Source organism: Pan troglodytes, chromosome 5 (genome assembly GCF_028858775.2).
Source record: "Pan troglodytes isolate AG18354 chromosome 5, NHGRI_mPanTro3-v2.0_pri, whole genome shotgun sequence".
Taxonomy (NCBI): domain Eukaryota; kingdom Metazoa; phylum Chordata; class Mammalia; order Primates; family Hominidae; genus Pan; species Pan troglodytes.
This window is the reverse complement of record NC_072403.2, coordinates 60,007,216-60,023,317: the sequence shown is the minus strand read 5'-3', so window position 1 is coordinate 60,023,317 and position 16,102 is coordinate 60,007,216. Positions and strand designations below refer to the sequence as shown.

The following is a 16,102-nucleotide window of genomic DNA, read 5'->3' as shown; positions in this document are numbered from 1 at the left end:
GTTTTAATAGCTCGTAAAGGTAAATATTGTCTGGAAATTTTGTTTTCAAAATCCACTTCTCTGTATTAAATAACAAAATTTGGAAGGTTGGTTATGATAACCTAATAAAAACATTCAATATTGCTTCTTTCTTACCATAACAAAAATCTATTTTGTGCTTTCTTTCATCATTCTTTAAAATTACGAGTAATCATGAGAAATGATTGGCAGGAACTGAAAATTTCATAAAAATAACTCTTCACTGGTGTTCAGATGGTTTAATATTTTCCTGGCATGGTGTTTCAATCACCTCCTGTTCACCTTGTTGAAAGGGCAGAGGTTCCTTTCCTTGTGTTACAGGGATAGAGGGTTACATAACCCTTGACACTGTACAGATAAAATCCACAACAGTTTATTAGTCACATATACTCACAGTCCAGGGAAGGGGGACACCACAAAATATGCAGGGCCACATGGAGGTCACAATAAGGAACAACAAGGGGTTGTGGGTATCCAGAGAGTAATGCACCCCTGGTTCCACCAAAGGATATGATTGGCTTGTTTGAACTGGAACCTATTACTAAGGCATACTCAGGAATTCCACCTGGTCAGTTGGATAAGGAGGGTTGTTTGGCTAGAGGACCTTATCTGCAGGAGCAGAGTGAAGAGGGGAACTTGCAATTAGGCCATTTGAGGCTCTCTCAATTCTAGCACATGTCAAGGTAGCACACAATATTGGGCCTTAATTTTAGGCCTTACACCACATGTGACCTCTACTATAGAGAAAATTATGGAAACAAAAAATGTCAGAAATTAAAGGCCAGGACTAAGAGCCAGCTCCTCAGGACAGGATTTTGTTCTGGCCCTTGCTCACCATTCCAACAATGCCTTTCATATGCTCCTCACTCAAAGGCTGCTCTTTAACCACAAAGAACTGCTTGAGTCCTTTGAACTTTTGGTGATCTTTTGAACTACATGTGATTAACTCTCCCTAGATCCACTCTCAGTTCACTAAGAGAATTCCTATTCATCCTGAAGATCCAAATCAAACTCCTTTATAACATCTTTCTTGGCCTCACACCAGGCAAAGTCAGCCATTCCCTGTTTGGGGCACCATATCACTTTGCACATATCTTAAGCATATTGCATCATAATTACTTTTTAAACTATATCTTTACCCTACTGGACTATTTGTCCTATTAGACTATGGAAAATATGATATTTATCTTTGTAGGCCCAGGATAGAGAATATGATAGGTGCTTAGTGAAGGTCTTTATGATGAATCACTGGGTAAACCAATGAATAAATGAAGTTAAGTTAAATTAATAAATGAATCATAGAAGTAATATGATTTAAATACTCCCTGGTAAAATGCTCTAGAGAAGTGCTTTAAACTCTTTGAGTAATTTAATTGACAAATAAACTATATCTTTCTCTATATTACAGTTAAATTTGTTTACCATCAAAGATTTGAGCATATAATCAATGCTAGTGCAATGCGATTATTTCCTTTTTCAAACCAAACCAAATAAGACTAATATTTTAATTAGTCTGTGGAAACTTACTCTGGCAAACATAACTTTTATTAGGTTACTTGTGATATTGAAATTCACTCAGAGAATGACAAAACTATCTACTCAGTTCCCTTGGAAAACTATAGAAGATAACAGGTGTTAGGTCAGTAATGCTGAAATTCTGAAATGGCACAAAATACTCAGGCTGTATTTTTAAAAATTGGATGGGGGGCTTATTTTGAACTTAAATAGTCTTGAAATTTACTAGAATTGATTTTTTTAATTGACTGTGCGTTACTTGTCAGATGTATCATTGTGATATACACCCCTTCTAGCAACCATAAAAAGTAGCTTCTTTTTCTATTGTCCAAAAATTTCTTTTAAAAGCATATTTTAAATCTCCATTAGTAAGAATTCTGACCAGAGATTGCTTTTTGGCAAGCTAGCCAGCAGGAAGATATTGTTTCTCTTGATTTATTCATTTCGGGTAAAAGTCTCTTAAAATATTATCTAATAAATTATTGTTATTAAAAATATACATTTTCTACCAAATTGGACTACAGAAATTGAGGCATAAATGGAATATTCTTTGAGCTCATTCATCTTAAAGAATTCTTAACTAATACAAATAATCAGAAATACTCTCATTACAAGTGTTGGTAGTTTGTTCAGAAGTGCCAACTTTGGGGCCCAGCTTTTGAAAAGATACCAAATAAATCTCATAGCAGAAAAGAATTTCTGAACTTAGCACTACATTAAAATTAGGAGCCAAGAACTATGAAAAAGCATTGCAAATCAAAGTCCTTGTGTAAAAGTATGCCAATAAACTGTAATGGGTATTCCCAGTTATGAGTGTCCCTGATGAAACTGCAAACACTTTTTAGTCAAATATATGGAGTTAGTCTAATTTGCTCCCTTAAAATATAAGATGAAGTTCTAAAAGTAGGGAGTTGGAAAGTAAACTGCCTCCAAAGGAAGAATGATCTAACAGAATCTGTAAACTTTTTGCTATACTTAAACTATCTATTTGATTGAATTTCAAAAATTTCATTCCTGAGTTATTAGATTTTAGTAATGATCAAATCAATCCCCCAAAATTATGTATAGCCTAAATTCTCCTATACTTTGTTAATATGACCTGCTATTTGGTAGAATAAATCCCCTAAGGACTACAAAATACTTACCGGACTAATACAAAACCACGTGTAGGATAGTAGATATTGTTAGAAAAATAAATCTCACTTTGATTGTCTAGTTGGGGATTCAGGTCTGAATAACATACACCGCTGAAGAAAAGGAAAAAAGTACACTGCAAACCAAAGGAGCTTGCAGGTATATAAAGTAGGGTTTCTTTAAAGATCTAGGAATATTTGCCAGTAAAATATTTTTACATGATTGGTTTAAAAATATCAAGAACTGAAGAACTCTACTTGGTGATTTTACTCCCAAGAGCTTAGGAAAGTTAAATGTTTGTTCCTCCCACAGAGAAGGGAGTTTTTGCAAACCATTCCAACCAGTTTCAAACCCATTCCAGCAAAGCTCAATGGTAGGGGAATCTATACTTTTTTGCATTCAATTAAGGATGTCAGAAGGGTGTTCTTTATTTCCAGAAGCACCTCCTTCACTGTAATTTGCCTCATCTCTTTCAGTAGCTCAAGGAATTGAGCTGGTTTGTAATCCATCACTCTCTCAAGTCATCTCAGAGCCACATTATTTCCCATTTTCTTTTAATTTTTCCACATAAAAACAAAATACTCTTCTTGCTCTCATTTAGTGAAGATATAAATATATTTTAGCAAGTAATGAAAACAAGTGTTGTAGGCAGGGACCCCATATGAGCATCCCTTACTCAATAATTCACTGTAGCTAGCTGATGTCACTGTACGGTATGGAACAGGGAAGGCTGAGAGAAAATCAGAGCTCCTCTGAGGTCCAATTTAGCAACTTAGTAACCTTGATGCTTTAGGGAATTTACTTGGCTTCTTTGAGCATCAAATTCTTCACAGAGTTGTGAAGATGAAAGCGCACTTAGCTCAATGTCTGATACACCAGAGTATTCAATACGGCAGCCTTTGTGATTGTATTGTCTAATCTTCAAAAGTGCCAGCTTACTTCCCCTCTAGCAGAAGACTGTTCTGTAAGCTTTTCCATGGAAGTAGAATTGATGAGGCTTATTCTGTCCTAAAGAAAGACCCTTTGCAATTGTTGTTTTGATTGGCATACAGTAGTCTACTTTATTTTTATATGCTTATGAGCAAAAATTTGCCTTAAGAGCCTGTGGAATAAAATTGGAAATTTTAGAGACCTATCTGGCCCCAAACTAAACTTATTTATTTAATGAACATTTAGTAAAGAATACAGTATATCTGTCTCTTCAAGAAGTTCAAGATAGAGAAAGAAAGCAATAAATATGCATAATTAAATACAATTTGATAATTTTTTTTAATTATGCACATAGTAGACAACTACCTGAGAACCATTTACCATAGATTTGAGTCCTGGACTCTTCTCCATTATTAAAGAAATTGGGAACACATTTGCCTCTTTCACTAGAATCTAAATTAAGCAATGTTTCTCTAATATAGGTCATGTGCTAAATTAGCAATAAGGTTTTGTTAAATTTTTAAGACATAAAGATTTTTTTTTTTTTTTTTTTTTTGAGACTGAGTCTCACTCTGCCACCCAGGCTGGAGTGCAGTGGTGCGATCTCGGCTCACTGCAACCTCCACCTCCCGGGTTCAAGTGATTCTCCTTCCTCAGCCCCTGGAGTCGCTGGGATTACAGGCATCTGCCACCATACCCAGTTAAATTTTTTTTGTATTATCGGTAGAAACAGGGTTTCACCACGTTGGCCAGGCTGGTCTCGAATTTCTGACCTCAGGTGATCCACCCTCCTCGGCCTCCTAAAGTGCTGGGATTACAGGCATGAGCCATCACGCCCTGCCAAGACATAAAGAGATTTTAAAATATTCTCACCTAAGGACATATCTTTAATAAGATTGGAGTTTAGCAACTCATGCTTTAAAAAATTAAATAGGCAACTTAGCTGGGTGTGGTGTTGTGTACCTGTAGTCCCAGCTACTCAAGAGGCTGAGGCAAGAGGTTTGCTTGAGACTAGAATTTCAAATCTAGCCTGGGCAACATAGCAAGACTCCATCTCAAAAAACGAAACAAAAAATCAAAGAGGCAACTAAGAATAAATAGACTTGACAGTTGACAGGATATATCAAAATTTTGCCTTTTTCTTTTTATGCCATCGTTTTTATTAGTTGTTAAAATAACTAATTTTATATTCCTTGCACCAAAAAAAGTTTTTCCTATAACTTTCCATTTAAAGAATTAAACCTGTAATTATTTTTTGCTACTTACAAAACTGAGCTGCTCCAGAATTCTTCTCTTAAGTACACACTTCTTATGAATCAAATGTATCGTGAAAATGGCAAAGAGTAATGCCATTTATTAGGAATATTGTACCTAGCCCCAGCCCTAATTTTATCCTCAGAAATACTTATGAGGAGGTAAACAGAGAATTTAAATTACTTTCAAGGAAAAAATTTATATTTTCATGGAAAAATATTAATCATTGGTAAGACAATAAAGATGCATATTCTTTGATTTTATGGAAATACTTCTTCATTCATTCTCTCCTCCTTTAACAAGTACATGATAAAAATAATAATCTATTTACTTGGAATATTAATATGTGTCAAACAGTTTAACTTTTTACCTATTGCTATCAGACTCAGATGATAAGAAGAAAAACTAGTCAATGAAAGCGAGACCTTTAACTTTCTCTAAAAAAGACAGCACACATCAAGATACATCACAAGACTGATATGGTTTGGCTGTGTCCCCTCCCAAATCTCAACTTGAATTGTATCTCCCAGAATTCCCATGTGTTGTGGGAGGGACCCAGAGGGAGGTAATTGAATCATGGGTGCCAGTCTTTCCCATGCCATTCTCATGATAATGAGTAAGTCTCGGGAGATCTGATGGGTTTATCAGGGTTTCTGCTTTTGCTTCTTCCTCATTTTCTCTTACCACCACCATGTAAGAAGAGCCTTTGATTTTGAGGCCTCCTCAGCCATGTGGAACTGTAAGTCCAATTAAACCTCTTTTTCTTCTGGTCTCAGTTATATCTTTATCAGCAGAGTGAAAACAGATTAATAAAAAGACTAAAAATAAAGTCCATATCAACTTATTTTATCTACAGACCTTAGTATATTGTTGAACGTATTGTAATAAAGTCTATGGACAGTCACAATGTAATCTGATTACTTTATAATCATTTGCATTTCATCCTCATGTCATTCTTGGAGAAGATGATTATTGGCAGGAGGTTAAGCCAAAGACCCTGATGAAGCCAACACAATAAAAATCATACCTTACATTTATCTCTCCCTAGAAATCCTTATTTAAGACTTAAGCTACAAATGCTTCCTTCTTAAAGGTTCACAGGGGAAAAATGATAGAATATGGAATAAGATATAAATTTAAATTTTGATGCAGACAATAAATTACAGAACAGAAGTACCAGAAACCTCATGTTCCCTGCCAACGAAGTGTACTCTTTTAAAAATGATGGGCTTCATCCAGGGTTGATTAAAACTGAAACCAATCCAGTAATTCAATGAGAGCTTAACGTCTCATTGCAAGGGATGCCGGTATTTCAATTCGGAAAAAATCTTGCTTTTAAAAATAGCATTATTTTTTAAAAAGTAAATCTGGTTTCCCATTAATTATACTATATGCTGTAGAAAAGAATGTGGCATAAGATACCCATCATGGGTTTAATCCAATTGGAGAGATAATTGTTGAAATAGCTAAGACATGAATTATTTTTGTTAGCTCCAGCTTCAAGGCATTCCACAGCATGGACCCTACCCAAGTACTATAATGAGTCTACAACATTACCTACCCCTGAATTGTGGTGTTCTGTGTGATATCAAAGGGATCTCAGAAAACCTTCTGTGATTTAAAATATTGCAAGATTTTTATTCTTCCATAAATAGAAGAGTTCCTCAAGATTATAGTCCTAATTTTCCCACTCAATTCAGAAATAAATCCCTTTTATTTCAATGGCATTAAGATAAAGTCTATTGTATAAACAGATGAGTATAAATGATTAAATTGTCAGATTTATTTTTTAAAACTATAACACTGAAAGGAACAATACAATATCATCCAAAAAATACTATTGAAAATGGAGGTAACTCATAAAACCTTTAGATAAGGCTTTGATATTTTAAAATTCTTACAAAGTAAAATTTCTTATTGAGGAACACATAACATGGGAAAGCCAGCAGAAAATATGTGGAATAATTTAAAGGACCTAAAGAAAAAAAAATTCACTTCACATCTGAGACCTTTGAATAAGTTAAATATTTATGGTCCAAAAATTATACTAGCCAAGAGACAACAACCTACACTAGCCCTTATACAATAATTCAGCCCCCTCTAGAATAACACTATTTTAAATTTAGATATCATGTTTATATTTTTTGTATGAAAAATAGAAATAATAATTTTCCTACAGAATGTTTTATTTAAAATTAAAAACACAAAACCTTTTGCACATGAACTTGTATAATAGGCTAAATACACATCAATATCACCATACACATTTATGAAATGGGTTTGTAATAAAATTGGAAATTAAACTAATGACTCTTCATTTTCACTGACTAATGAATAAATTATAAGCTCAATAATTTAGTTAATTGGAAGAGAATTCTGGAAACAATCCTAACAGACAGAGATTCTGGAAACAGTACTGACATCTAGTCTTATCTCACAAAAGACTTTCAGAAAGAATTAACTTTCATTTTTCTAAATAGGAAATTTACATAGTAGCAGAACATAGTTCCAGAAGAATGTGCCTAGATGAGGCGAGACAAGTATGAGGGAAAGACGAGCATGAAACAGGCTCCTCATCTCCTCTTTGCCTCACTGCTGATGGAGAGTGATTCTCCCACATCTGTGAAAGCACACACTTGTGACCAGGTTCCAGAAATCGCCATCCGAAATAAGCAGAGAGTCTGTGGTGTGGGAACTCTGCCACCATCTCCCACCATTATGGCCCCAGAGTGTGGAATAAGGGGCAATGGAAAAGTGTCCCTTTCCACAACCTCCAGAAGTCTCCTGAAATCCGTGTTTTAGTCCCATCTCATCTTTTAACAGACAATAAGGGGTAGAAATTCAGGAGAGATGCTAGGGAAAAAGCTGCAGATTTTCCTGCAGCCTAGTGAACCTCCAGTTCAAAGCACTTACATATACAGAACATGGATTGGACTCTACCTGTGTATAATGTGGAATTAATGTCCACCTATACACTACTTGTTCCACTAACAATTCCTACTTATTAGATAAGAGATCATACAAAGGTTTTACTCTTCAGATCATGCTAAAAGAATAAGAATGTAGATTTATAAACCAGTGATCATAATACCACCTGGTTGGCAAACAACGTTTTGATAAATGATAGTCTTTGAAACACCATAATTACACAGAAAAAAAATGGACTTAGTGCATTGAGAAATAAATTGACTAAATACATAATCATAAAAATAATATATGAAATGAATAATTTCATAGACTTGGTAACTCATTTCACTTTGATTCTGATATCAATCCTCTATTTGGCTTTCATTTAAACATGCGTAACATACTTATTAAACAAGAGGCTTCAATTTAATTTACCTACTTATGTAACAACCTATAATTTTATTATTAATGACCCTTAATAGCAAAGCAAAAATCTCTTGGAGTCATGTGAAAGCAGTTGGGTCACTGAGAGTCATCTCAGTCTTCCCTTCTGTTCATGAAAGTAGGACCACTGGCTGGCAAGAATGGGTGGGTGAAGAGGTTTAGTCCACAATGCAATCTATGAGGCTAAGTTGAATACTCAGCTATAATATCTGAGTATCAGTATAGTACAACGGTGGAAGCCACTGTTAGTCACCAAGTCTTTACCAGTCAACAACCCAATGTGGCCAACTGTTCACAAACAATCCCATTTCACCTCAATTCTTTTGATCAATATGGACAGATATGAAAGTTCTTGATATGAAAGTTTTTGAATATAATAATTATTTAATATTCCAAAGAACGGAGATCTACCAAATCTGAATCAAGTTTCCCAAAGCAGCTTGACAGTGGACTAAACATCCCTAGGCTCATATTCAGTCTCTAGCAATAAACCAATAATATCTCCAATTATATTCACCAAAATGTTTTCACCACATCATCCTAAACTAAGAATGGAATGTTATTTTAGTAAAGGCAGAACTTTAAAACAGAAATCTTCCCAACAGAAATTTTAGAAAACATTTTAAAAATCACATTAGAAACGTAAAATTCACTGTTTTTGAGCCAACACTGACCTTCTGTTCCAAAAGCAATGTGTTTGTAGGGATTGCTGCAAAAGCCTTGTAGCTTGACTTGGTCTTGTATTGCTAGAATGGGCAACCAGAAAGCAAGAGTAGAGATGAAAATGGGAAAGAATATGACATAATTTTCAGACAGTTCTACCAAGTTAAATGACACGTTATCAAATGAAGAAAAGGGTTATTATGCTGAACAACTTGTTTCTGACAGAAACAATTAGCTTACGATGTTAATATTTTATTAGAATGAGAAGCGAAGAAATGCCACAGTAAAATATCAGCCTAGAGATTACAGGCAACTATATGCCACTCCATTTCAGAGCTTAAAAACTTCCTTTACACAAAGTTATATATAAATTTTTCATTGGCAGCATTCCCTAATAGGAGTACTATTCTATACATGAGGACAGGAGATGGCTCTGCTTGATCCTCAAAGGAATGTTTCTTTTCTACAGTGTCACAATTAACAAATATTATGCCAATAAGTGTAACTGAGCTCTTGATCATTTTCTTGCATCATCCGTAAAAACAGAGATCAAAATACATAAAAATTAGCAGCCATTTTTTATACAAGCAGCAAAGTAGTCAATAATTTGAACATAAATAATATCAGCAATGTAACTCCATAAAGAAAAACAAAAAGTACACACTCTTGATCTTAAACTCATTTTTTAAACCTCATCACCCCCTGCACCTTCTAACAGTTATGTTAATGAAGCAAATGTTAAAACTTCCTAAGTGTTAAGTACAACTCAGAATAATACAGTTCAGTGTTGTAGAATATCTGGGGGAGGTGGGCGAGCATGAGGAAGCTGTAGAAATCAGGATAAATATGCATAATCAAAAACTCAGTTTTGATACTGCTCTGGGTCTCCAGCTGATGAACTGAGTTCAAGGCTCCTGTCACTTCAGATGCCCTTGTCTCAGGCAGCTTCCCCAGCGGCCAGTACCAGTGAGGAAATTGGCACAGAGCTCCAGGCTACCTTAGTGTCTTCAAAAGCAAACCAAAGTGTCTGCAGAAGACAGCGTCATCAAATAAAATTAAACCTTGGGTTTTATAGATGTAATTGAAGGAAGCTTCATTAAAGTGGGGTGGTGAAGGTAAGAGGCTAGCACATTCATTTTCCTTAGGAAAAAGTTGAAGTCATGAGGAATCAAAGTGCCAGACCCAGAAGAACAAAGTCGGCATCCAGCTAACAGCAGAACGCATTCTCTTTTTCACTGTTTTCTTTCTTTTCTTGGTATACTGAGTTAGATAATGAAAAGGAATTAGCAACCCAAGGCCTGCATGCCAGCAAATGTCATAGAAAGTCACACTAACAAGATAATCAGTCACCCACAAATACATGCTCACTTACACACTCTGATTCATACACATGAATATATACATATATATGTACTCACATACAGACACGCACACAATCATTCACAAACACACACTCAGCAAAACGTGCACAAGAGCTCCGAAGCTGCACACTTTTTCCCAAAAAAGTACTCTGAATGTTTACTTATCTTCCACTTTCCCTCCTCCATATAGCTCTTCTCCCTCATAGGAAGAAGCTACGTGCCTTTCTGCAAGTCTCTCAACTCTTAAGGAACCTACACTCCCATCTCCTACATGAGCGGCAATTGCTAGAAGATGTCTCAGGTCACTTCAAGCCCTAAGTTGCTACATTAACCCTGCACTGCTTGTGGTCTCTAGACAACAAGATATTTGAAAAAGGACGGAAATTGAAATACTATCTTTCCATGGGAGCTGACATTTATTACTATGCTGACATTTACTACTATTACTCATTTAATTTTACAGAAGTCCTATAACTAGACAGTTATTAAGAAAAGCAGAGGTCAAATGACTTGTCCAAGACCACGCAGCCCATAAAGAGCCTGCCTGTGTCCAATATATGTGCTTTCTCTATAATATTTTCTTCCAAAGAATACCTAAGCCTACATGTAATGCAGAATAAAATATACCATCTCACTCTATGATGGTTTTATGAATAGTTAATTGTAATTATACTTGCAATCATAATAACAATATCTAACAATCACTATGAGCCAGGTACCATTCTAAAAGCTTCATGTGAATTAACTCACTCAATTGTCACAACAAAGCTATTAGGTAGATACTATACTATCCCCATTTTATATATGGAAACTGAGGTACAGAAATGTTAAATAACTAATCGAAGGTCACCAGCTAGTGCATGTCAGTCCTGGCTGGAATTTGGACACAGGCACTTTAGCCCAACAACTATGCACATATCTACAAATGCCCTTGCTTCTCATTTCAGGATGTGTAATCATTTACAGTGCTTGTTCTCCTATCCTCAACTTCCCTAAAGAATATAGCTGGGAAAGCCTGTACAGAGACATATCTTGTTATTGCACACAAAATGTCAAAGAATCTTACAATAAGAAGTGATATAGAAGGTCATTTGGTTCAACCCCCTCATCTGACACATGAATCTCTGTTCTGTTTAGTAGCCAAATGAACACTTGCTTGCCTCCCAAGGCAGAACATTCAGGTCTAAGTGTTAGAATTAGTACAAAATTCTCCCCTACACTGAACCAAAATATGCTTCCTGCTAACTTATCTCATTGGTTCTATTTCCCCCCTCTTGAAATCATGGCTCATGCCAAGAGCTCTCTTCTGCATAATTATATTGCTTCCTTCACCAACTCCCTGATACTCAAGTGAAGAATTCCACTACCCTCATTGCTCTCCTCTGATAATATTCCTTAAAATTATAAAAAGTGTTTAATAGATGTGTTTTTAGCACATAGTAAAATATAATCATCAAATCATCACCTCCATGATATTGATAATAAACTCAATTAATATAATGAAGATAATAATTGGGATCATCTCCTTAGTTTTTGTGGAGAGTTTAAAAATATGCAAGAAAGGAGGTTGGAATTACTTCATACTGTTGGATCACACTGAGTAGGCTGTCACCTAAATTCCTAATCCTTTCATCTTTTTTCAAAACATTTACTAATAATTCCATCCTATATTTATGCTTATTTATACCTTTTTATACCCAAAAACAGGGCTTTAGGCATTATCTTTATCAAGTTTTATCTGATTAGATTGGGTTTGTCATTGTAAGCAATGAAGACAAGAATTTTTAGATTATTTCATGAAACATTTTGTTAGGTGTGTCATTTTTATCTTCACTCAAATCATATACTAAGGACTAGGAACTCCTGCCACTGGGGTCTCCCAACTTGGTGGACATTAACTGATCCTGTAAATCTATTTATGGATGTTCAGCTAACGTATTTATTCAAGAAATTTTTTCTCTTTCTTTTTCTTTTTTTTTTTTTTGTGGGGGAGGGGGTGGTGGGGGATAGAGTCTTTCTCTGTTGCCTAGGCTGGAGAGCCATGGTGCGATCACAACTCACTACAGCCTCTACCTCCTGAGCTCAAGCAATTCTTCCACATCAGCCTCCAGAGCATCTGGTAATACAGGCATGTGGCAGCATACCCAGCTATTTTTTTTTCTTTTTTTTTTTTTTTGTAGAGATGGGTTCTTACCACGGTGTCCAGGCTTGTCTTGAATTCTTAGGTTTAAGGCCTCCTCCTGCCTCAGCCTCCCAAAGTGCTGGGATTACAGGCGTGAGCCACCATGCCTGGCCAAGAAATATTTATTGAGTACCTACTACATGACATGCACTACTCCTCTAAGACATACATACCCTTTCCTTTTCAGTATAAAAATCCCATTTATTGCCCAAAAAAAGACACGTTTTGAGTCCACTGTTTTTCCTCTGGGTTCTCTTAACAATATATACTCGATCTAAATATGAATTTTTTATTCTAATTTGAAACACCTTTCCTCTTAAGCATTTCAAGGCTTCCAGGTGCTAAACCAAATTCATTCATTTTCCTCTTTGGCTTAAAATTACTAATCATTCTAATGTGGAATTACAGGGTTAGAGTAAACATTAGCTAATCATAGGAGGTAAAAATGATTGGCCTAAACCTGAATCTGGCAAACAAGGCAATAATACCTATTGATTCTCTCCAATTTGTAATCTATGCTTTCAGTTAACATTTAAAAAATATTTCTTAAATATCCTCTGCATGATACAGGTCAAAGTTTAGGTTTGAAAAACAAAATGGCATTTTATTACTTATGTTTACCAGAGCTAATCCTGTTTATGGGCAATGCTAGTTGCCAGCTGCAATATAAATTCTGGGTTTGAAGGTAAGGATAGCAAGAACACATTCTGCCCCTTCAGAAAATATTTTCCACTAAAGTCATATATCCTGTTGCTGATGTCTAAAATTTCACCACAGGCTCTAGTAATAAAGATCCGTGAGGTCTCAAAGTGAACTATGTTAGTTGCTTTGAGGATCAGGGGTTTGGACTCACAGTTACACTTTAAGTGTGGTAAATCAGGGGCCCCTAACCCCCAGACCATAAACTGGTACCTGTTAGGAACTGGGCCAAACAGCAAGAAGTGAACAGCAGGTGAGTGTGTATGACTGCCTAAGCTCTGCCTCCTACCAGATCAGCAGCAGCATTAGATTATAATAGGAGTGCGAACCCTATTGTGACTGCACAGGCAAAGGATCTAGGTTGCATGTCCCTTTTAAGAATCTAATGCTTGATGATCTGAGGTGGAACAGTTTCATCCCAAAACCATCCCCAAACCCCCAATCCATGGAAAAACTGTCTTCCATGAAACTGGTCCCTGGTGCCAAAAAGGTTGGGGACCGGTGCAGTAAATGCAAGAAACTTGGGTTATATAAACAATAGGATGAGGAAACCATGGTGAAGGGCCTCACTACCACCATGTCCAACTTCTTCCAGAAGCATTCCTGGGCAGAGATGAGAGCATCACTCTACATGTACACTTTCTGCTCCTCGGTGATCATGTCTGTCTTACCTGAGTCAGAATCTCCCTGACATCAGTCCTGAGATGAAAGCTCAACCAAGCCCTGATCCCGTTCATAGGAGATTGCCCAGACACTTCCTTATATCTGGATTACTGGCAGAGCACAATCTATAATGATCCTGATAATGGAAAAGCTAGAGGTGGAGGATACAACTGTCAAAAACTGCCTGGCAAAGCAGATGGGCGAGGTAGCAACTGAGAAAACTTCCCAGGACAAGTCCCTTCCCAGGACCCCTCTGCATCCCTCATTTATCTTTTCATTTCTCTAACACCTTAAATGCATAATTTTGTTTCATTTTATTATAATATTTTGCCATCCCTATCTGCCTGCTAGATCTTTTAGAGGAGAGATTTTATATTATTTGTTCTTTTATTTTCAACACCTAATACAAACCTGGCAGAGAAAAGATGTTCAGCAAATATTTGTTGACTTGAAATATCTAACTGAAAATTACAATAAGATTCAAGGACATGAAAAAACACAAATTTTTAGTTCTTCATCTATGGTTCAAGTCCTAGACAAGCCTGGCTAATTAAAGACCTTCTTCCACCACTCCAAGCATGCCCTGAGAACATTTCTAATACAGATTTTTGAAGTCATTTTTCTTCATGACGTAAACCTATAACATTTGCTGCATTACCTTGATCCCTGTTTTTTCCTTTGACAATTCTCTTGTTTGAGTTAAACTGCACACTCCCCTCAATTAAAATGCAAATCCTGGCCAGCGTGGTGGTTCATGCCTATAATTCTAACAGTTTGGGGGGCCAAGGCAGGCGGATCACCTGAGGTCAGGAGTTCAAGACCAGCCTGGCCAATGTGGTGAAACCCCGTCTCTACTAAAAATACAAAAATTAGCTGGGTGTGGTGGCAGGTGCCTGTAATCCCAGCTACTTGGGAGGCTGAGGCAGGAGAATCAATTGAACCTGGGAGGCAGAGGTTGCAGTGAGCCGAGATTGTGCCATTGCACTCCAGCCTGGATGCCAAGAGTGAAACTCCACCTCAAAAAAAAAAAAAAAAAAAAAAAAAAAAAAGCAAATCCCCCCAGGGAGTGCGGGGTTAGAGAGGAAGACAAGCTTTTGTCAATCATTGAACACCTGAGTGCGAACCGTTACTAGGATCAATTCAGAGAGGCTAGCTGGAGAGCACAGGAGTGGTACACAGAACTGGTCAGTATAGAGGCCGAGTGACAGATAGCATAGCTGAAAGAAGCCTGGAAAGTCAAGGATTCCCAAGAACTTTGTGAAGGGAGTGGAGTAAATGACAGTGAGACAAAAAGAGAAAAACAAAATAAGAAAGCACATAAGGCTAGTTTCAGCGTTTTTTTGTTTGTTTGTTTGTTTGTTTGTTTTCATTTCACATAGTGGCTCTGATGTTTGGTGAATGTTTGTTACTCTGCCTACAAAACATAATGGAAATCTTATCTTCACCTTCACTGCTATAACTTGACCATAGCCACCATCATCACTCACCTAGATTGTAGCAATAGACTTCTAAGTTCTCCCAGCTTAAACTTTCACCCTCTCATGGTCTATTCTTATTTAGCAGTGAGATAGTTAAGACTGTCACTTATCTATTTGAAACCCTCCAAAGACTTCCTGTCTTACTTAAAGTAAAAATCAAAGACTAAAGAGTGGCCCACAAGACCCTCCTACAGGATCCGGCTCCCAGCTACATCTCCCTCTGACAACCTCAACATCCTGTTCCTCACTGCTAGCCCAGAATGTGTTCTTTGTACCTGTCAAGCACTCTCTGGCCTCAGAGCATTTTCCTCACTATACTCTCTTAAGGAGTATCACCTCCTTGGATGTTGCATTCTCAAAGAAACCTATCCCAATACACCAACATAACTTGTGACACCATCCCTTCTCTATTTCCCTTGAGAATCACGGCTATACTTTTCTCCATGACACATATGACCTTCTGACACACACAATAATTTACTTTTTGGAGGGGTTATTATTGATTGTTTCTCTTCCACCAAAGAATATAAACTGTCTTTGAACAGGCATCATTGCATATTTTATTTATTGCAATATCCTCACAGCTTTGAAAAGCATACCTATTAGGTAATCAATACATATTTATTGAATGACTGATTTGCTTGAACCCAGATTAACTATTTTATCTCATGCAGACACATTCCATATTGCTCATTTTCCAAATTACATGTGGTTCTGCAGAAATGAAGAAAGTCACAGATAGACTGCTGCCACTAAGTTTTCAGTGTGATGTATTTGGGAATGTTTTGATGTCTTAAAGGAAGGAGACTTTTGTGAATAAAACACCAGTTATAAAGTTTTATGAAATATAAAAT

The 16,102-nt window shown here is 36.5% G+C and overlaps 1 protein-coding gene across 19 annotated transcripts in view; it reads right to left on the bottom strand.

Annotated features, from left to right (window-relative positions):
- Positions 1-16,102, bottom strand: part of MLIP (muscular LMNA interacting protein) — a 247,356-nt gene that overhangs the window by 107,287 nt on the left and 123,967 nt on the right. For all 19 annotated transcript variants that reach the window (XM_009451465.4, XM_001156657.5, XM_009451483.4 and 16 more), the window contains one exon: positions 8,877-8,948. In XM_009451465.4, coding sequence (XP_009449740.4) covers positions 8,877-8,948 — 72 coding nt within the window. The remainder of the gene's footprint in view (positions 1-8,876; positions 8,949-16,102) is intronic.